This window comes from Tamandua tetradactyla, chromosome 20 (genome assembly GCF_023851605.1).
Source record: "Tamandua tetradactyla isolate mTamTet1 chromosome 20, mTamTet1.pri, whole genome shotgun sequence".
Classification (NCBI taxonomy): Eukaryota; Metazoa; Chordata; class Mammalia; order Pilosa; family Myrmecophagidae; genus Tamandua; species Tamandua tetradactyla.
This window is the reverse complement of record NC_135346.1, coordinates 63,271,954-63,295,313: the sequence shown is the minus strand read 5'-3', so window position 1 is coordinate 63,295,313 and position 23,360 is coordinate 63,271,954. Positions and strand designations below refer to the sequence as shown.

Below are 23,360 nucleotides of genomic sequence, written 5' to 3'. Positions count from 1 at the left end.
TGGACCACTACTGCACATCACACATTACAATTAATTCAAAATGGATCATCGACCTAAATGTAATACATAAAGCAATAAAATATTTAGAAGAAATCATAGGAATAACTCTTTGTTACCTTGGGTAAGGCTTGCTTGGTCTTTTTAGATAGGACAACAAAAGCACAAGTGGCAAAAAAAAAAAACCCGAGGTAAATTTGACTTCATCACATCTTAAAAATTTTGTGCATCAAAGGACGTCATCAAGAAAGTGAAAAAACAGCCCATGTACTGCTAGAATATATTTTTAAATCATATATCTGACAAGGGATTTGTATCTAGAATATTTTAAAAACTCTTAGAATTCCATAATAAAAAGAATAGCTTTGAAATGATCACAAATGGAAAGAAAATTCAGTAAAGTAGCATACAAAGAAGCAAAACCCTAAACAAAGCCAGTTAGACTATATAATGAAGGAGAAGATACCACCTATGATAGCAATGAAGAAGATATATAACCCCTAGGAATAATCTTAAGAAATGTATTAAATTCATATAAGAAATGCTTTAGAACAATCTTAGAACACAAAAAATAAATAGATGCAGATCTATTTATATGGATTCTTGGATATGACAAGTCAACATCATAAGAATGTAAGTTTCATGAATTGATAGGTAAGATGAATGCAGTTTTAATGAAAATATCAACATTCTTTTTCTAAAGCTAAGAGGTTGATTTCAAGGTTTGTAAAGAAAAAAATGCACAAGCAAGAGTCCCTAGGAAACAATAAAAATGAACAGTGGTAGAGTAAGAGTTAGTCATTCCAGATATTAAAACATACTTAAAAATCAACATGGTGTAACTAAATACTCTATAATTCCTGCCTGTGCATGATAGAGAGGCTAGTGAAACACCACAGAAATTCCAGAAATAGACTCAAGTGCAGGTAGATCCATGGGCCAAAGAGAAAGTCACAGAGGAAATTACAAAATATTTTGAATGGAATGAAAATGAAAACTCAACATATCAAAATGTATGGAATGCAGCTCAAGTAATGTTGAGAAATATATAGCATTAAATGTTTATATCAGAAAAGCGGAAAGGTCTCAAATCCATGATGTAAGCTTCCACCTAAAGAAACTAGAAAAAGAAGACCAAATTAAACCCAACACAAGCCGAAGGAATGAAATACAGGAGCAAATAGCAATTAAATTGAAAATAGAAAAATAATAGAGAAAATGAATGAAACCCAAAACTGTATTTTTGAAAGGTCAACACACTTCTAAGCAGACTAATGAAAAGAGAGAGAGAACGAAACAGGGGGAGAACACAAATTACCCATACCAGAATAAAAGAGGGGCATTACTACAGATATTGAAAGAAAAATAAGGGAATACTTACAAACAATTTCATGCCCATGAATTCAACAACTTAAATAAAATGGGCAATTTCCTTGAAAGATACCACATAACAAAGCTCACTCAAGAAGACATCAATAACCTGAATATTCCTATATCTAATACAGAAGTTGAATTCATAGTTAAAAACCTTCCAGAAAACAAAATTCCAGGCTCATATAGATTGACTGACCAGCACAGGGGTGAATCTCAAATGCATTACATTAAGTAAAAGCAGTCAGACTCTGGCAGTTATATAGATGACATTTGACATTCTGGGAAAGGCAAAACTAGGTGGATAGGAAATCAGGGTTACAAGAGGCCAGAGGTGGGGAGAGGGCCTGACTACAAAGGGGTACAGGGGGGTTGGTGGCAGAGGTGGGGGGTGGAGCAGGTAATGGAACTGCTCTATATCTGGATCATGGTGGTCATGTGACTGTGCATTTGTCAAAACTTGCATAACTGGGTGAATTTTACTGTGTGTAAATTATATCTTAATCAAAAAAAGATTTTGACAGCTGATGGTAGATTTATAAACAGCAATTGACCTAACAGAACTGAGCCTGCCATAAAGAAAGTTGAAAACATCATGATTTATAACCCAGAATTCTCAAAAGGCACCAGTATGTTTAGATCTGATGAAGAGGGGGAATACTAAATCAAGGAATATTGGGAGTAAAAATTGTTTGAGAAGTATTTATATCCCTCAGCCCCTCTGCCTTCTGCATCTCTGGACTGATGTATCTTTCTGACGACTGCAGAATTCTCATGTTGCAATTTCTGCAGAGCATTAAATAGGTAATCAACATTGGTGAGTTCTAGGCACAGTTTAGGGCTCTGGATACCAAAATCAAAAGGTTAGGAGATTATATACAATGCTTAATGCAGAACATTAAGACACGTGACCACTTTCTGCTTCAGTTTTCAGAACCTTGTGGCTTGGGACTCTTCTTTGGGGAACCTGACAAGCCCAAGACGGATGTCCCATAGATGCTGATATCAGTAGTTCTCCCATGGCTCACCCAGCCCACATGCTGTGAAGCCCAATGTTAGCAAGCCACATCAGCACCCCAGAGTTTCCAATCACCTTTTTGTTCCAACCATCTTAATTAAAATTAGAAAACCAAGGAATACAAGATATCTAAGGAACTCCTCTAACATGAAAAATAAACACCAAATCAATTAAATTGGAAATAGCAATTTGGAGGAAGCAAACTCAGCTGGAAGAAGAAAAATGTGTAGTCTTTAAGGGCTTCAAGATCCTTAATGTTGTAGAAAGAATGATGACCATTCCATTTTATCCTTCTTTAATCACAGACACACACTCACAAAATCCCTAGACAAAACACCTAAGTACCTGGCAGAGACCCTGGAAGCTGGAGAAAATAAAGTAGACTAGCTAGGGACCTCAAGACTCCAGGAACCACCCAGTATTGAGTTTCCTGGGGTTTTCTCTTGTCTTCCATATATTCAGCCTGGGCATAGAGAACCTCAAAACTTGGAAATGCCAATGAAACACACATAAAATAGCACCAAAAATAATAATAAGGATCAGGAAAAGGGTTGTTCAGCAGAACAGAAATCTTTTAAACATACCTGCTGTGCTGGCTTGAAAAGATTATGTGCCCTGGAAGAGCCATGCCTAGTCATAATCCAATCATGCACGGTGTGGTGGTTAGATTCAGTTGTCAACTTGGCCAGGTGAAAGTGCCTAGTTGTGTTGCTGAGGACATGAGCCAATGGTATGTGAACCTCATCTGTTGTTCTTTACATCTGCCCTCAGCTAAGAGGTGTGCCTGCTGTAAAGAATGGTGTTTGATTTAATTGGCTGGTGCTTAAATAAGAGAATCAACGTAGCACAGCCCAAGCAGCTCAGCATACCTCATCTCAGCACTCGCAGCTCAGCCCAGGCCTTTGGAGATGCAGAAAGAAATCACCCCAGGGAAAGATGTTGGGACGCAGAGGCCTGGAGAGAAGACCAGCAGAGATCACCCTGTGCCTTCCCACATAAAAAAAAAAAAAAAAAACTCAGTTGAAAGTTAGCTGCCTTTCCTCTGAAGAACTAACAAAATAAATCCCCTTTTACTGAAAGCCAGTCCATCTCTGGTGTGTTGCATTCCAGCAGCTAGCAAACTAGAACACACAGACAGCCAATTCTTCTAAACTTTGTTCAGTATTGCATGTTGGAAACTTGATTAGATTATCCCATGGAGATGCGATGTGCCCAATTGTGGGCATTAACTTTTGATTAGATGGAGATGTGACTCCACCCATTCCAGGTGGGCCTTGATTAGTTCACTTGAATCCTTTAAAAGAGGAAACATTTGGAGAATGTCCTTTTTAGAGCCACCAGAATCATGAGAGCCACACAACCAGAGACCTTTAGAGCTGAAGAAGGAAAATGTCCCCAGGGAAGCTTCATGAAACAAAGAAGCCTGGAGAGAAAGCTAGCAGATGTTGCAATGTTTACTATGTGCCTTTCCAGTTGAGAGAGAAACCCTGCACTTCATCGGCCTTTCTTGAGTGAAGGTAACCTCTTGTCGGTGCCTTAATTTGGACACTTTTATAGACTTGCTTTAATTGGGACATTTTCATGGCCTTAGAACTGTAAACTAGCAAGTTATTAAATTCCCCTTTTTAAAAGTCATTCCATTTCTGGTATATTGCATTCCAGTAGCTAGCAAACTAGAACACCTGCCTATTCTCAAGACAAACATCATGAAAGGGCTGCACCCTTCTCTCACTACACAAGGTGCTGCAGAAACAGAGCTCATTGGATGGAACTCTATCTTCAAACTCCTTCTCCTACAGTAGATGCCACCACCCCAAGAAACATGCAAACCATGGTTTCTTCACCTCAGCCCTATTGACATTTCAGACTGGAAAGGTCTTTATTGTGCTGTCCCATGCGCTGTAGGCTGTATAGCAGAATAACACCCTTGACACCAGTAGCACCTCTTTTCCGGTGGTGACATAAAAAATATCTCCAGACATTACTAAATATTCCCTAGGAAGATCACTCCTGGTTGAGAATCAATGTTTTAAGCAGTTGTCCGATATCCACAACCTCCTGCCTAAGCTGAATACGTAGACAGAACTGTGTCTTCTGTCCCCACATGCAGTAATGAGGCAGCACTATTCCCTGTCCCCAGCGAGCACTGAGAATATGGGTGGGATGGGGTCTTGTCATCCAGGAAACATGCAAGTGGGGTGGAGGAGAAAAGCACCACAGAGATTTTATAAACTAAATAGGTGTTTGAACCACAGTCCACAAAAACTGTACCTAAACAGGTTGACTGCCTACTAAAATAGAAGATTTAAAAAGAAAATAGAGTCTCAAAAAATAATACTCAAAAATGCAAAGGATAGAGTCCAAAATTACTCATCACACTAAGAAAGCAGGAAGTCTCAACTCAGGTAAGACAAGACAATCAATAGATGACATTGTCAAAGTGACAGAGATGTTAGAATTATTGGACAAGGATTTAAAGCATCTGTCATAAAAATTCTCCACTGAGCAATTATAAATACTCTGGAAACAAATTAAACAATATTAAAAAGCCAAGGAACGGTCAGGGAAGAGAAATGATTGGCAATAAATATAAGAAACAAGAGGTTAATATCATGAAATATACTGAACATCTGGAGCAAAGGTTGGCAGGTTACAGCCCTGTGGACCAAATCTGGCCCACTGCCTGTTTTTGTACAACTCATGAACTAAGAACATTTTTTGTTGTTGTTGTTTTTACATGGTTGGGAACAACAACAAAAAGAATATTTTGTGAGATGTAAAAATTATATGAAATTCAAGTTTCAGAGCATATAGATGAAGTTCTGTTGGAACACAGTCACATTCATCTGTGTGCATATTGTCTACTGTGTACTTTTGATAGACATCTCAAGAAATGCAGCGAATTTCCCAATCCCTTTCATTTCTATTGACCATATAACTTGCTTTGTTCAAGAGGGCATTAGCAAACACGACCTAGAAGCGGCATGAAAAGTCCTTGCACATGTGGACATGCTGTGAATGCCCCATATGGCCAAGCTGGAGGTTGGGAAGCACCCGGAATGGTTTCCATCTCATCAGCCAACAGCCCGTCCCGGGAAGGAGACCATGGACAGTGGGCGGAGAGCAAACGAAGAATCAGCAGTTCCAGGCAGAGGGCGCTGCCACCCGTCAGGCCTCCAGGGGGCGCCACGCCGCGCCCGGGCTCCAGAGGGCGTGGTCACGTGGTGGTGGGCGCGGTCACGTGTCCGGGGCTGGCACCGAGCCCTCCCGCAGCCTGACTCTCCGGCCTCATGGCCGTCCTGCCGTCCTGCCTGCACGTGGGTCCCTCTGCGCTGTGGCCCCTGGTCCTGCCCGGCCGCCTCCTCCTGATACTGCTGCTGCTGCCCCCGGGTGGGGCGGGCGCGTCCCGCTCGGGGACCTCCACGCAGGCCACACCCCGTGCCAGGACCCCCCAATGGAAGGTCAATGAGGTCATCTCCTTGAGTGAAGACGTGGGTACGACCACGGCTCCAGCCCTGATCCCCGGACGGCGGGCCCCAGAAACCAGTTCTCCCCACCCCCACAGGGACCAGCCCCCAGGGCTGGCTGGTCTAGGCCTGTCCTGGCCCCTGGGGTTGGCCATGGTCTCCGTAGGGCCCTTCTCTGCTGCCCCCTCCCCTGCATTGGGATCTCAGTCCTTTCTCTCTGTTTCGGTTCTGCTCTTCCTGGTTCTTCTCTTCCTTTCTCACCTGTTCAGCTTTCTCACTCCCATTTCCTTTGCCTCATCTTCCCATGCTTTAAATCCCTGTATCTTGTCCCTGTCCCTCAGCAACTCTGTTACTCTCCTGCTCTGTCCCTCTTCCCCCAGCCTGTGGCCAACCTCATGTGCAAGGGAAAATCTTGGGAGGCAGTTCTGCACCTGAAATGAAGTGGCCATGGCAGGTCAGCGTGCACTACGGAGGATTCCACATCTGTGGTGGCTCTATCCTGAACGAGTACTGGATTCTCTCAGCAGCCCACTGCTTCGACAAGTGAGTGTCCCCAAGCCTGCCCCCTCCAGGAGTTCCCAGGCCCTCCAAGCAGACCATGGGGGGGGGGGGGCTAGCCATGTGAATATGGGCCACTTGGAAGAGATAAGCACTGCAGGACTTCTCTACAGGTGGGTGACTGGGTGAGCTAGGACAGACCTTGGCACACAAATCGACCAGGAATGGAAGAACTGTGCCCTTAAAGCATCAGCTCTTTGTGATGAGGTGTGGAGCCAAGTTGTAGAAGAAGAGGGCATGAGCAGCTCACCCGACAGGCTCACCAACCCTGGCTGCTGGTGGCTGGCGGGCCCTAATAAGACCCCTGGCCCTCCCTGGGCCCAACCACAGACTCCTTTGGGTGGCAGTTCTGTGAGGTGACTACCACCCACCATCGTGCAAAGGACATGGTTTCACATATCCAGACTGAGTGAGTCAGTCTGGATCTCACCTGGGCTGCCATACTGTAGGGCCCTCTGGGCATGGGAGCTGAAGGTGGGGCTGTGATTAGCAGTTCCCGCCCTGCAGCAGTGTTGTGCTGTTGTGTTCTGTTCACGCAGGGACAAGACTATGGACGCATTCGATATGTACGTGGGCCTCGTTAACCTTCGGGTTGCCACCAAACATACCCAATGGTTTGAGGTGAATAAGGTGATTTTGCATCCTACCTACAAATTATACCACCCCATTGGAGGCGACATCGCGCTGGTGCAACTGAAAACCCCAATTGTGTTTTCTGAGTCAGTGCTACCCATCTGTCTGGCACCTCCAAATGTGAACCTTCAGAATCTGATTTGCTGGGCTACAGGATGGGGGCTAGTCTCAAGAAAAGGTAAGAGAACTGTCAGAGAAATAGGAGTCGAGTTTGCAGGCCACAGCATTTTATTAGGAACACCAAAGCTTTGCTGCAGCAAGGGAAGCCAGATCACTTCAAGTGGGGTTCTAGGAAGGGCGAACAATTTTTAAATATATATAAAAAGGAAGTTAGACTCCTGTTGGTTGGATGAAGATTTGTCCATCTTATGGAAATGGGTTTATGATAGTGGATCTTTATTTTGTTTTGGGTCAAACATCATGAATTAGGGGCTTGATGGGCGATCTGGGTCAGCTGCCTTGCTGAGAGTCCAAATTTCAGAAAAGATATGAAGAGAAAACTTAAGAAGAAGTTCAAAGAGGATTTTTTATTTATTTTTTGGATCTGAGGGGTCCCCAGGGCTTTTTCTATACAATTTTATCAATGTCCCCCCCTTTTGGTCATTCCCTCTGTTATAAGGACTTGACCAAAGATATTTTTAGTCTGTCATTCACACTAAAAAATCTCTCCTGTTTCACTGCTGATTTCATGGTTTAGATGAAGTTCGAGATTTTCATAGTCCCATTCTCACAGGTTTTATACCCTCAGTTCTATCAGTTGTCAAGTTAGAGGCTGCATAAGAGCAGTTAAGAAGGAGAGGGATTAAGCAATGACTGAGGGATACAATTAAGAAGATAAACGTGCACCCTGTTAGGGTATCTCTGAGCCAAGCTCCCCATGACCGTAGAAGCCAACCAAAAAGAAACTTGACTGCCATTTTAGCATGGGCATCTGCTGCCACTACCTCTCGATAAAATTCCTCTTGACTGTCATTTATGAATACATGGCACTGGGTCCCCACTAGTGCACATCACCTCCTTGGGAAGCCAGAATATAATTTAATGCTTATCAATTTTGTTGAGTGGTTTTGCTGAGTTCTGATACTTCATCAGTGATCCTTGCTCTAGCTGGGAGATAGATTTCTCTTAACTCTAAAGCTACCTTTACTAATACCATCTGGAACCTTATTGTATGTCTTCCAGCATAGGAGATAGCTGTTCCAAATGCCAAGTACAGAACACCACATGAGTTGAGCCTGGGCTATGGGTTTTTCCATGATCCATTTGCAGCTGTTGCATATCTGGTAATAGTCTCTTCATGAGTTTCTGTAGTATGGGAAACACATAAGAGTCCTTATGTTTTTAATTTTCCCTTTTGGAAGCTTATCAGAAATAGTCCTTTGAAGAACAGAATAAGCTATATTATATGACAGGGGCTAACCTAATTTATGGGTAGTACTTTGTATGTTTTGAATACAAAATAATGTCCTTGAAGAACCTAATAAAGTTAGTTTTTACCTTTAAGGAATGGAATATTGACATGTAAAGCTAATTGGTTGTAAACTCTAAAAGGGGGATCATAATCATCATCATCTTTATTATCTGATGTTTTAGTCCCATTTAATCAATAGTTTCCTTTGCCTTTCAGTCCACTGGAAATATGTGCCTTGAGTGGAATAGGTTCTTATGTTATCAAAACCTTGGGATGTTTGGAGAAAAATGGTGTCTCTAAAGGAGGTGTGGCCCCTACAGTGTGCTCCTGGCTCATGAAAGTTAAAGGAGTCATGCCATATAGAGACTGAACTCTGTCCTACAAAGTGACTGTTTTCTCTGTCTGGAATCTAATAGAAAGATCACGTTTCTTGGGTTAGAGAGGCCACGTAATCCCAGCCTTGGGACCTCCTAAAGTGAAGCCCAGAGTCATTGCAAGATATCTATTTGATTGCATATCTGATGTTTCCTGTCAGGGCCATGTCTCTAATTGAGGGGGGTGGTTATTAGAGGATTACCCATTTGGGGGAGTAAGTGGAGGATGGAATCAGACCCAGCAGTTATTCAGGTTGGTTTTATTTGCTATATGGTGTGCTAGAAAGACAAAGAAATTGTTTCAAGGTTGGGGTTATAGGGGAGAAACAGTGTAAAGAGGAGATAAAAGGAAATCATGGCGAGAGTAGGGAATTACTGGGGATGGAGATTGAGCATTGTAAAAGGTATAGGACGAATAAGAGAACCTTTAGAGAGACAGTGAAAATGAGACAGAAAATAAGATAAGAAATTTAGAAATGCCTTGATCCATGATCTTGGTGTCATCTGCTTGTTCCTGTGTCTTGGGCAGAAGCTGTCTACGTTAGATGCTGTTGGCTTCTGGACTCCTCATGTCAAGTTTAGCTTGAGATCCAGAATGGAAGTAACCTCCTAAGGGCTTGGTGCACATTTTAGTTGGGACATGTGGACCCAGGGGCCAGTTCTCTGTAGTTTTACTTCCGTGGTAGTGGTCAATAAGACTTGATAAGGTCCTTTTATCTGGGTTGTAAAACAGTCTTTCACTGGTGCTTTTTCCAGTATATTCAGTCTCTAAGGTTGAAGGTCATGTAGAGTCTGCTCTAGAGGACTCTCGGGAAAGGCAGCCTAGATCTTACACGCGTAAGTTCCCAAAAAGATCTTGGAAACTGTCTTCAAGCCCACGTCCTACAAAACACAGTAACGTTTGAAGCAAAGTTTGTCAGAATGATAACTCAATTTTGTTATACAGAAATTTGCATTTTCCATCATGTTAATTTTTTTTTTTTTCGGGAATGAGGATAGAGTGCATGGGCCAGGAATTGAACCCGGATTTCCAGCATGGCAGGCAAGCACTCTACCACTGAACCACCCAAACACCCTTTCCATCCTTTTAAACATTTAGGAGTTTAACTTGATCAGTAAATCTCCATAAATTTACCAAAAACATATCCCAGGAGAATAAAATTGTTTGCTTGTATTGAACTTAACATTGATAAATAAGAAGACATGACTATTTTTATTTTTAAAACAGTATTAAAAAAAAAAACAATGTTAAGTAGTCCTTGTTTGCCAAAGGTTTACCTAAATTATGCATGCTTGAATTTTTAAAACATTTGGATTTCTTAGTTCTATAAATACTCTTTCTACATTGGATGTTTTAGAACTTAGGTTTCTTTAATTTCTGGGACTTTAGGAATATTAATTATATATTTATACCATAACCTATATATATATAATTTATATATAAGCACTTAATTATCTTTAAGCAATTTGGATAGTGTTGTTTTAAGGATTTTTATATGTTAATTTGGTATTACTATCTGGAGGTAGGAAAATATACATCAAACATACCAGCAGACCCAAATAAAGAGCTCATAGCTTCAATTAAAAATTTTCAGCTATGAGTCAGACATAAAACACAGAAACACAGAAATACAAAACTTACTAGCTAATATAAAAGAGCTGGCTTTCTTTCCTTGCTCCATTCTTACATTTTAACAGAAATTTTGTTCTTGGCAGATAGGGCAAGTGAGGTTATTTATTTAATATGAGGGTTAAAGCTTTCCCATCGTAATTTCTTGGGGAGACTTTTTTAAAACATTTTTTATTATGAAATATAACGTATACAAAAAAGCAATAAATTTCAAAGTGCATTGTGACAAATGGTATAGAACAGATTTCAGAGTTTGGTATGGGTTACTGTTCCACAATTTTAGGTTTTTCTTTCTAGCTGCTTAAGACACTGGAGACTAAAAGAAATAACAATATAATGATTCAGCACACACATTCTTTTGTTAAATCCTGTCTTCTCTAAGTCCTCCTTTTTCTTTGATCCTTTTCCCAATCTTTAGGGGTGTTTGGGCTCTGCCCTTTCTTTTTCACGTTGGAAGGGGGTGTCAGTAATACGGGGTAGGGGGATGGAACTGATGGTCTTGGAGAGGCTGGCCTCTTTGAGTTTCAGGACTTATCTAACTTAAGAACCGACCTGGAGGTTGTGGGTTTCTGGAAAGTAATCTTTGCACATGAAACTTTTGTAGAATCACAGATAGAGTCCTCGGTGCTATTAAGGGTTGACAGGAATGGTTTTGGTTGGGGTTTGGCAAACTGTGGTCATTAGCAATATCTAGCTAAACCTTGCATGAGTGGCCTCCAGAATAGCCTCTCAATTCTGTTTAAACTCTCTTAGCCACGGATACCTTATTCTGTTACATTTCTTTCTCCCCTTTTGATCAGGAAGGCGTTGTTCATCCCGTGGTGCCAGGACTGGGTTGGTCCCTGGGAGTCATGTTCCCCGTGCCCAGGAGGTCTTTCATCCCTGGACATCATGTCACACATAGTGGGAGGGTAATGATTTTACCTGCAGCGTTGGGCTTAGGAGAGAGAAGCCACATTTGAGCAACAAAAGAAGTTTTCTGAGAGTAACTCAGACATAACCAGAGGTAGGCTTAGGTTATCTGCTACAGAAATAAGCTTCACAAAAGCAAGCCTCAAGGTCAAGGGCTGGGGCTGTTGAGGAGACTTTTAAGGTATTCTTTGCCCTGAATGTAATCTTACAGAAGTGTTGCCCTGTTTCTCAGGCCTAGTTGATTCTCAGATTTACTGTGGTAAGAGAAATCTTTTATGCCCCTTTCTGGGTCAGTACAGCCAGCTTTTGCCATCCAGAATTCAGCATCTGAGGTTCAGCTCAACATGTGTGCGAGCTGATAAAGGTCAGGTAGCCTTGGATCACATGCATCCAAAAGAATTCTGAATTCTTCTATGACTATTCACTAGTCTTATTTGGGGAAATCTTTAATTATAGCTTTTAATTCAGTTCAGATCCAAGGTTTCAGTTCTGCTCTAGCTGGCAGCCGTGTTGATTTTCCCTGAGGAGATCATGAGGTCCTGGTTAGGGCAGCTGTGGGGGAAGGGCTGGGAATAGGAAGATGGGGGTGGTACACGTTTAGTTTGATGTCTGTTCCGTTTGTTCTGTTTTTGACCTTTATTTTTCTGATGAACCTTTGAGTGAAGCTAGTATAGAGACAGATTATCCTCTAGCAGCCTTCAAGTCCCAATCTTGGATTCTTTTATTTTATTTTTGTTTTTTATTTTTATTTTATTTAGTTTTTTGTTGTTGTTTATTTTATTTTCTTTGGATCCTTTTGTTTTAAGGCAGCTCTCAAGTGCACAATTTTGTTCCTTTGAAGTTTCTCAAAGTGGCCCCTACAAAGGCAAATTGTCCTTTATCACATTCACCCACAAATGGAAAGTCACAAGTCCGTAAAGCAAGTATGTATAAGAAGCAGGAGTTTTAGCAGGAGGAGAGGGACATTTCAAGTAAGAAGAGCTGCTCTCAGATGAAATGCTTCTTAGGCCCTGGGCCTTTCTGGCCAGCCATTTGGATACCACTCTGCCTTAGCAGAATCCCTGGTTGAATGGAAGTTTCAGATGGGTATCTGAACCGAACACAGATAGCAAAATGGGTAGAAAAGGAGATTCATTACACAAGAGTGAGAAGACTGGCGAACTGCTCATGCTGATGACCCAGCTTGGGCGTCAGCTTATAGGGCCTCATGGGTTTCCAAACCCTATGTTTCTATGAGATACAGTCAGAAAATTAGAGAGCTGGGTGGAGAAATGAAATGGAGACAAATGAAAGGTCTGATGATACATCCAAAGCTAGATCCAAACCGAAGGTACTTACAGTAAAGTCCTGAATAAAAGGCAGTTGAACTGAATGCAGATTACAGAGTTCAGATATAGAAAGGGCTTACCTTGGGGATGTGGAGTCTTGCCGTAAGACAGCAGACACAAAAGAGTCTGTCGTGGGCACCTTATCTGGTTAGTTGCTGGAACCCACAGCCTCAGAGGGCACTTTATTTGTCTTGCAGGGGCCAACAAAAAGGAAGTTAGCTTGATTCTTATGGATTGAATGAGGATTTCTTCATCTTATGAGAGTGGACTTAGGGCGGGTGAACTTTATTTTGTAGGGATCAAAGTAATGAACTGGGGGCTCGATGGACTATCTGGTAAGCTGCCTTGGTGGGGATCTCAAATATCAAAAGATATGAAGAGGAAACACAGGTAGCCCCAAGACTTGCTCTCTCTCTCTCATATTTGTATTTATATATATATATATATATATATATATATATATACACACGTGTATTTTGCTTTTATACCAGTGCTTATAAGTTTATAACAGTATTGTTCCCAATAGCTATAAGGTGGAAACAATACAATTGTCCATCAAAGGCTGAACGGATACTAGCAAGATGTGGTATATCCAGCAGCTATGAAATGGAAAGTTCTTTATTATACGTACTACAACCTGGAGGAACTTTGAAAACATATGAGTGAAATAAACCAGACACAAAAGGACAAACATTGTATGAATCCACTTATATGAAATATCTAGAATAAGAAACTTCATAGAGCAAAAAGTATATTTCCCCAAATTTTTTTTACCTTTTTTCAGCTTTTTATATTAGTAACATGCATATAACTCAAAATTTCCTTTTTAACCATTTTAAGTGGCCAGTTTAGTGGTATTATTTACTTTACAATGTTTTGCTAACATCAGCACCATCCATTACCCAAATGTTTCAGTAAACCAAACAGAAGCTTTGTACCCATAAAGCAGTTACTTTCCATTCGCACCTCTCCATATCCTGGTAACATGTAATCTACTTCCTGTATCTGTGCATATGCTTATTCCATGTAAATGGATTCATGCAACCTTTGTCTTTTTTTGGGGGGGGAGGGTCTGTTTTAATTCACTCATCATATCTTCAAATTACATCCATGTTGTGGCAGGTGTCAGAATTTCATTCATTTTTACAGTTAAATAATATTTCAATGTGTGCATATAACCTATTTTGTTTATCCATTTATCCATTGATGAATGCTCAGATTGTTTCCTCCTTTTGGCTATTGTAAATAATACTGTGAACATTGGTGTACAAGTATCTCCTGCTTTCAGTTCTTTTAGGTATATACATATAAGTGGGTTTGTCAGGTGCTAAGATAATTCAATGTGCAATTCTGAGAAATTGCCAAAATGATTTCCACATTGGTTGCATCAGTTTACAATTCAACCAGCAATATACAATGGTTCAAATTTTTCTGCATATGCACCAACATTTGTGTACTTTCCTATTTTTAAAAATAATAGCCATCCTAACAGGTTGGAGTGATATCCCTTTGTAATTATTTTTTTATTCATATGTATGTATGAATTCACATACCATGTAATCATCCAAAGTGTGCAGTCAGAGGTTCACAGTATTATCATATAGCTGTGCATTTATCAACACAATCGACTTTTTTTTCCCTTTTTTTGTGAAAAATAAAATATATTCAAAAAAGCAATAAATTTCAAAGCACATTACAACAATTAATTGTAAAACAGATTTCAAAGTTTGGTATGGGTTACAATTCCACAATTTTAAGTTCTTACTTCTAACTGCTCTAAGATACAGGAGACTAAAAGAAATATCAGTATAATGATTCAGCAATCATACTCATTTGTTAAACCTACCTTCTCTGTATAACTTCACCATACATAACCTTTGAATTTCCCCAAATTTTAAAGTGGGGGGAAAATGCCAATAAGTAGAAAATAAAACTTACTTCTCTCAGTTTTTTTTCCTTAAATACCACATTTTCCCCTTTTTCATGAATTTTATTTTTTTAACTTTTTAAAATTTAAGAATACAATATACTTAGAACCACCAACAATGGATGACTTAGTTAGCTAACCGTAGGCATATGTAAATAAAATATCCATATAATCATTGTAAAACCTCTGTTTGTGCAATAAGTTTCATGAACCAATCTGAAATTAAGGCCACAAGGGAAAAAAATCTACATATTCAGATATTGTACATCACACTTTAAAACACAGTTTTCTATTTAGGAAATATGGAAAATGCCTGTTTATAATGTCTTTGGAAGGGTGCCCTATTTTGCAATGTGTGGTCTTCCAGATTCTTTGGGGCTACAGATGTTAAGAGGTATTTCATGTCATTTGCATTTCGTATAAATCAGTGTTGTCTGGTCAGGCCTTCCATTATTCAGCTTTCTGGTATCTTATCAAAAATTAGTAGAATGGCAAGAATTCCTGTCCAGTTAGTTTCCACAATGCAGCCAGCCATTCAACACCATCTCATCCAAAATGATGTGTACTTTATCGAAATTAAACATTATATCTAATTCACTCACTCCGCTGAAGTACTCATCTAAAACGTCCACAAAGTTACCACTGACTGCACACTTTGGATGATTACATGGTATGTGAATACATATAATATATATCAATAAAAAAATAATTACAAAGGGATATCACTCTAATCTGCTAGGATGGCTATTATTTTTAAAAATAGGAAAGTAACAAATGGTACATATGCAGAAAAATTTGAACAATTGTATATTGCTCACAAAGTTATTGATAAGTCTACAATTTTCTTTTCTTAGCGGACTTTCTTTGTGTGGCAGCAGTGTACTGCTGACTTTGTATAATGGATTGAACAATTGCCCATCTATTTATATTCTTTGGAGTCACTTCCATAAAATGTGAATTAACTACTCGTTGAAAGACTGATATGATTTGCCCATAAAACATTCTGGTGTTGGTGCCCTTTGTGGGTATAAATGACTACTATTGTCTTAAGTTCTTTTAGGGCTACTGACTCATTCCATTTTTCTGTTCATTCTTAGGCTAATTTTTGTGAATTTTATTTTTTCTGGAAAGTTGTTCATTGCATTACAAGTTTTGAACATAGTGGTATTGTGTAATATTATAATTCATATACTCTTATCCCATGACTTTAAACCTCTATTTTATTCCTTGTCGTAGTTGCAAAAATTTGTCTGTTCTGTTGTCTTTTTCATAAAACTATCTGCTAGAGATTGGGGGTGGATAAAGGGGTGAGACTTGATAGATTAGTTGCTTTGCTGTTTGCTTATATAGTCATTCATTCATCCATTCATTTGTTCATTTTTCTACATTCTTTGAATTTGCTTAGCCAACCTTTTCCAACTTTTTGAGTTGAAAATTTAGGTTTCATATCTTCAGTTTTTCCTACTTGTTCCATGAATGAATTTAAGATTTTAAGTTTCCTCAAGAGGGCTTCTTTCTTCACATTACAGGCTTTGAATTTTACTGCTGTGCTTTTCTCAAGACTGTGCGCTCTCCAGATTGATATTCCCTTTAACTCAGTAATATTTGGGAATCCTTTTTTTTTAATTCTATAGTTAACGTGGATTTGAGGAATGGCCTGCTGTTTTTCTGATTTGTAATATTAGGTGTAATAGAAGTTTAAAGCTTATAAAATTTTTACATTTTCCTTTTTCAAAATCTATATAGAATGTTCCTCTTTGTGTCTCTCTTTTTTAATGCTTTGAGTTTTTTTGTTGTTGTTGTTAGCATTTGCCTCTTGTATACATATTAATGTTTTATGTGTACATGTGAGATACACACACACACACAAATCTAATTAAAATATATTATTACAGATATATTTGAACAATTTGTTTACTCTTCCCAAATTCTTTTCTGCTTTCTTTCACCATCAAATTATTCACCATCTTGAATTTGACATTTGGTATTCCCAGGCATGCTTTCAGACTTTGCCTTATAGAATTGAGCCTGTAAACAACATATATAGAATTCTTTTGCATTCCTTATTGATTTATGCATAATCCTCTTTTTACCATGTTTGTTTGCTTGTTTGTAGCACCTGTATCTATGTGCACATCATTCACTGGGGAAATTAGAACACTGATTTAGTGGCCCTGCTCCATGCCAGTCTTCTGCTTCCTTCATCTGAGTGTACTCCTCATCATCAATGTGTCACGAACAATTCATGGTATCTACACGAATTCTTGAACCCCTTGCATAGCATATCCACTGCCCCCCAGAAACTAAAGCCTTAGATTGGGAAGCTCTGACCGTAAAGAAGAGAGTAGCAGGCTTCACTGTCTTCTGACTAGGGCCTGCCTTCATAGCTTCCTTTCCTGTCTGAGACCCTGGAAACTGCACTAGGAAAACCTCACCCTTTATACAAGGAACACCCACAAGGATGTGTGGTCTTTCCTTGACCACACTCAGTGAGAAAGTCATCCAGAAAGCAACAACATGTCTTCAGCACCCATAACCCAGTTTTGCAGTGGTATCCAAGAAACAAAAAAGAATTGAAAAGTGGTCCCCAATTTTATTTTAAGCCATTTCAGTAACATTACTTGAAGTCCAATTCCACAACCGTACTGATTAACACTGGGTTGTTTCATGTATATGTATGTGAATTTAGAATGTCAGTAAGAGGAAAAAACCTACATAGTAAAATGGCACATCATTTGCCTCTTTGTAATACTCATGAGGATTTTTCCCCCTTGCTTAAAAAAACATGATTTTAAGAATTATAATCCCTGCTGGAAATTAAGAAGAGTACTACATTTTACAGCTTGTTAAGTTTTGATTGCCTAAGTATTTCTGGATGAAGCATCACTTAGATTTTTCTCCCAAAGCAAAATCAATGTTTTTTTCCCTATCTTTTTTTATTATTTTCTCAATTATGTTTGTAAAGTACATGGTTATTCTTAGTTACTATCATGAGCATTCATTTTCATGTCTAGTAACAATCTTAGGTTTGAAAAAAGTTTTACAAGAGAAGCAATAGAGAAATCTATGTACTGTTAGCTGGAATTAGCATTTGTGAATATTTTAGTTGATTTTTCTAGAGCTGGTTTTCATTGTCAGGTTAGTTTCAGTTTTTCATTATTGTGAATAAAGCTCTTATGAACCTCCTTTTACAACTCTTTGCACACAAGTGCTTTCCTTTCTTCTTGTGGCATATTAACTGTAGAATTGTTTGGTCATGCTATTCTGAGAACTTGGAAAAATTTTCCAAACTGTCCTACCTCTTTACAATTTCCTCAGCAATGAGTAAGAGCTACTTTGCCTTCCTTTTTGAAAGATAGTTTCACTAGATTCTGAGTTCTGGGTTGCCAGGTTTTGGTTTTGTGTTTTAATTTTGTAAAAAGTTTCATTGTCTTCTGGCTTATGTAATTTCTGATGAGAAACATAGTAACTCTGATCCTTGGTCCTTTATGTAATATTTCCCCCCTCTCTGACTGCCTTCAAAATGTTTCTCTTCAACTTTGTTTTTCAGCATCTGACTGATATTTCTAGGTGTGTTTGTTTGTTTGAATATGGGATCCCACGAATTTCTTGGATCTCTGGGTTGTTGTTTTGGAAATTTCTTCACCACTAGATTTCCACATATTTCTTCTGCCCTACTCTCTCTTTTCTTCTTCTGGGACTCCAGTTCCACATATGTTACATTGTTTACTTAAGTCCCACAGCTCTTCAATGCTCATTATGCTTTCCCATTCCCCAGTCTTTTTCTCTTTGTGTTTCAGTTTTGGATGGTTTCTACTGGCCTATCTTCAGGTTCACCGATTTTTTCTTCAGCTGTCCAGCCTTATAAACTCATCAAAGAGATTTTTCATCTCTTACATTGTGTTTTATTTCTGGCATTTCCATTTTCTTCCTTTTTATAATTTCCATATCTCTACTTAAATTCCTCATTATTTCGTACATGTTGTCCAATTCCCAATCATTCCTTTAACATATCATGGTTGTTTTAAAGTCTCTATCAGATACTTCCAACATCTGGGTCTCATCTCTATTTAGTGTTTTATCTCTTGACACCGGGTATCTTCTTGGATGTTCTACAAGGACTCCCCACTCTTGGTTCATCAAAACTGAGGCATCTCATCTCATGTGAGCCCTAGACCTGTAAAGCTCACCCTGGCCACTCTCTGCATATCCTCATGGAATCTTACCTTCTGTGTGCAGGGCTTAGTATTCAGCAACAGACTCCAGGGAGCTCCCATGCAAATTTCTGGAGTTCTTTTTCTGTGGAACTCCTTGTTTTCTGGCACTCTCAGCCACTTCAAACTTCTTAAACTCCATCTCTGTCTCTTCAGTTTGACTGCTATGCTCTGTTTGTAATCTTCTTCCCCGCTCTTCGCCACATTTGCTCCCTTCTTTCAGGGATCCTAGTCCTGCCTTACCACTTGTCCAGTGTGAAAGTCGTTATCTCATGGAGAGACACTATTTTCTGCCTGTTGTGGCAAGAGGTCGAGTCCATACCCAGTTACTGCATTGTGGCCAGAAGTGAAACTCTTCAAGACTGAGCCTTAACTGCCTATGTAGTTTAATGTATTTCTTAATTGGATTTTTTTACTGAGTTGAAAACCGGTTCCCTCTTCCAACACTACAGGACACTGAATTTGTGGAGGTCTGCGTTGTCTTAATTGTCTTGCATTTCTGTCTACAAATCTAGTTCTTTCGTTAGTTCCTCTTCTTCTGCTGTTACTTTTCCAAACTCAGTCAGCAGCAGTCTACAGACACTACCAACGTTCTATGTTCCATCCTCTTTCCCTAAAGCCACAAGCTTATCAGGTCCATGAAATGATTCCCAAGTTACTGCAAGCTACAGTTTTCCCAAATACAACACCACTTTAACCCACAGATCAGATTGCCAACTCTTTAGACAGTGGAGCTTAAACCTGGTCTTGAACAAGCTAGATTTTGTCGTGTAATATCGCTGGAACCAATTTCTGTGTCTATCGTGTGGACAAGGACATGCAGCAGTGACAGCCTCAAAACCTTGGAAGCTCATTTCTCAAGCGCTGTGTCAACCTTCACAGTCACTCAGGGATTCAGGCTGATGAAGGTGTCATTTCAACACAAGCTGCTGCAGGCGGGGAATTGTTCTTCTAGCTTTTCTTAAGAAGTATCATATGCCATCAATGCTCACATTTCACAGGCCGGGGCAAGTGGCATGGCTCTGCCTGACTCTAAAGGTAAGGCTGGGTGGTTGTATGGACAAGAGGGCTGGGCAGTCGTGTGGACAAGAGGGCACACGAGAATCTCTGAAGGAGTGCCTCTGAAGCATGAAGCCGTGAAATGCTCATGGAGGATCACGGCCACCAGGTCACTAAGGCAGTTCTCAACATCATTCTGTGCCCAAGTGGGCTTCTTTGTGGGGTGCCCACCCCCCCTTGCTCTCCACTCAGGAACAAGGACCTAAGAGAAGCCTTTCCCTGACCCTGAGCTCCTTCTCCACAGGTTACACTTCAGACCTGCTGCAGGAAGCTCAGCTTCCCCTGATTTCATTATACCTGTGCCAGCTGCTTTATGGAAACCCGTCATATGTCATGCCAGACATGCTGTGTGCTGGGAACGTGGCCGACTTGAAGACCGTGTGCGAGGTGTGCCTCCTGGGGAAGGTGGCCCAGGCACAGGGGCAGAGGTTGAAACTGGTGGTGCTCGGGTGTGTTGATGAATTTGTGTAGGGGAACACTTTCACCAAGCATGTGGCCCAGACCACAGGGGTTCAACAGAGCCTGGCCCCTGAGAGGCTCCAGAGCTCATTTGCATGTGGCATTTGGGGATGAGGCAGCATGTGTGAAGGAAAGACAGCAGTCTGGCAGGCTGCAGACACGCCCACTCTGCTGGGTCTCCCCCAGGGTTCGCTGTTACTCTGGGTCCCTTCTGCCCTGCACAGGTCAGCTGCAGTGAGTGCTGCGTGCCCAGAGGCCAGACCTCCTCACTAGGGCTCTGAAGCACTACGGTGTTTGCAGCTAGTGAAATGGAGCTGGGCGTGAGGCAGCAGGACCACCCCATCCTATTGGGTCTGCCCTGTGCAGGTTTCGGTCAGCACTGGGTCCACCAGGTCACATAGGGGTGGGTGGGTGCAGGAGGTCCAGGGCCAGCCTTCCCAGCGCATGGAGAACTCCCTCTTTCTTTTCCAGGGCGACTCTGGGGGCCCGCTCGTCTGCAAACGCAACCAAACTTGGATGCAGGTTGGCGTGGTGAGCTGGGGCCGTGGTTGCACTGGCCCTATGTTTCCAGCAGTTTTCGCCAGAGTCTCTCATTTCTCTGAATGGATCCATGAGAAGATAGAAGACACACCACTGCCTGCTCAGCCGACCCCCAGCCTCTCCCCTGTTCTGGGGGCCAGTCTCAGGGTTTTTGCCATCACACTTCTCCTGTCCGTGCAGTGAAGGGTCCACCCCCGCCCCTTTCTTTGGCCTCACTGCATGCGCCTGTCCCTGCACAGCTCTTCCTCTTGCTTTCTGCCATCCCTTCAAATGAGCGAGGATGAGGACCACCTGCCTGGGCCTGGGTGCTGGGTCTGAGAAAGGGGTGAGCAAAGACAACAGAAAGAGTTAAGGGTGGGGTGGGGGTCAGAGTGCCATACCCAGAAGGCAGAGGCCAGGTGTCATCAGCACAAAGAGGCTGGACCCCCAGAGATGCCCACGGATGAGGCACAGGAGGGCAAGAGCTTTGGCTGAGTGCAAAGTGCTTCTAGATTTTGGTGAGATCATTAAATATTTACAAAGCCAGAGTCCCAGAATTCCGGTGTTTGTCTTTCTACACATGAGCCCCAAGTTCTCTGATACAGATGGCCACTGTGTCTATGAACGTGGCTTCCAGAACCACCAGGAAAGCAAGAGGCACACCACAATGCCAGGGATTGTCACACCAGCATTCTCTGCATTCACCAGCATGTGGAGCAGACCCCAGACAGGCCTCCTCTCCATGGCAGGGTGAAAGGAGCAGCCCAAACCAAAATGATGACTGCACAAACACTGCAAATCTGAGCCTATGGGATACAGTCCAAACCATTGCCAGAGGAAAAGACAGAGCTTTCAGTCCTTAAGCCTGTAAGTATAAAAGAGTTTTTAAGATATTTAAACACCCCATTTGAGAAAAGGAGAGCATGCCCTGAGTGTAGGCACAAAGGAGTAAATAAAAAGGATAAAAGCAGAAACTAATGAGCCCCAAATCAGAAAAACACTAAAACATACCAAAAATATGTTTTTAAAGAAAACTTTAAAAGCAGAAAAAAAATCACTGTCTAACCTAACAAAGATATAAAACAAGAACAAGAATGCAAAATACAAGAAATGACAAGGGGGACATAGCTATTGAAAGAACATTTACGAAATCATGAGAGAGAGAGAGAGATCTGTACCACTCTATACAGATCAAATGAGGGAAAAAACGATTGACCAAAACTATCCTTGGCAGAGATAGAAGGTTTAAATAGGCCAAATTCCACAGAAGAAATAGAGAAGTTTAAAAAAGAGCTTCCTCTTCCCAGTAAAAGCTGTTGGCTGGAATAGTTTCCTTGGAAATGACAGCAAACCTTCAAATACAAGACCATTCCGGCACTACCCAAACTGTTCCAACACACAGCTGAAGGGTTTAAATTTTTCCTAAGAAGTAAGTGTATGTAAATATATGAACCTAATTTAACATTACACATAAAAAGAAGATTAAAACAATGTAGCTTATGAATATAAGTTCAAAAATCCTAGCAAAAGATGAGCAAACAAGAGTCCAACATTATTTTTAAAAACAGTTATATTATACCCAAGCAGGATTCATTCCAGTAATATAAGAATGATTAACTATTAGGAAATCCAATGATAAAATTTATCTTATTAATTGTTTTGCAAGGAGAGTAATGTTAATGAAAAGGCTTTTTGAAAAATTAAAACCCCATTCCCAATTTTAAAAGAATAAGGTTGAAATTAATGGGTGATTGTGTGTGTGTGTATGTATATATATATGTATGTATATGTATATATGTAGCTACCTCAGTCAAAAAGTTAGCGTTGTCCTTAATGAAGGAACACTGAATACATTTCTGCTGAAGTCAGGAATAAGGAAAGTTTGTTTCTCTATTTCCACTATTACTTAATACTGTATTGGACGTATTAGCCAGTGCAGTCATACAAAAGAAATTATCCAAGGAAATGAAAAAAAAATAGTTTAAACCATCCATTGTTATAAAAGACTTTATAGCGTATTTGGAACACCCAAAAGAAAAATATGAAACTCCCACAAAGAAAAAATTCAGTGAGGTTGCTAGACAAAACTTTACAAAATCTGTGATTATGTATAAACATTACTCTGTAAGTGTACATGTGTGTTTATCAAGTGAGAAAATATATGAGAATCCATCAATTATCATAGCAATGAAAAATATGACTAAGAATGGCTAAACAAGATATGTAATAGAAAAATCTGAATGAGGATATCTTTGAATTAAAAATGACAAAAAGGAAGGAAAAGTAAATTTGAATGAATAGTGTCTATGTTCTTAGATAGGCCAACTCAAAAAGTTTTTTCCCTGGAACTAGATAAGTTGATTTCAGAGTTTATATTAAAGCATAAGCAGACAAGACTATTCAGGAAAAAAAAAACCCACGAACCTAAATTTGAAGGCCAGTGATGTGGTGGAGCTAGTCCAGCAGATATTAAACTATCCCAT

The 23,360-nt window shown here is 40.3% G+C and overlaps 1 protein-coding gene across 2 annotated transcripts in view; it reads left to right on the top strand.

Annotated features, from left to right (window-relative positions):
- LOC143664259 (serine protease 38-like) overlaps positions 1–21,658 on the top strand; it is a 37,297-nt gene extending 15,639 nt beyond the window's left edge. The window contains exons 1-5 of one of the 2 annotated variants that reach the window (XM_077137949.1): positions 5,647–5,881; positions 6,234–6,396; positions 6,951–7,222; positions 20,144–20,286; positions 20,830–21,658. In XM_077137949.1, the coding sequence (XP_076994064.1) occupies positions 5,677–5,881; positions 6,234–6,396; positions 6,951–7,222; positions 20,144–20,286; positions 20,830–21,081 (1,035 nt within the window). In that variant the 5' untranslated portion in view covers positions 5,647–5,676 and the 3' untranslated portion in view covers positions 21,082–21,658. Of the gene's footprint in view, positions 1–5,646; positions 5,882–6,233; positions 6,397–6,950; positions 7,223–20,143; positions 20,287–20,829 lie in introns of those variants that run through there. The other variant, XM_077137950.1, reaches the window with a different exon arrangement.
- The last annotated feature ends 1,702 nt before the right edge of the window (positions 21,659–23,360 follow it).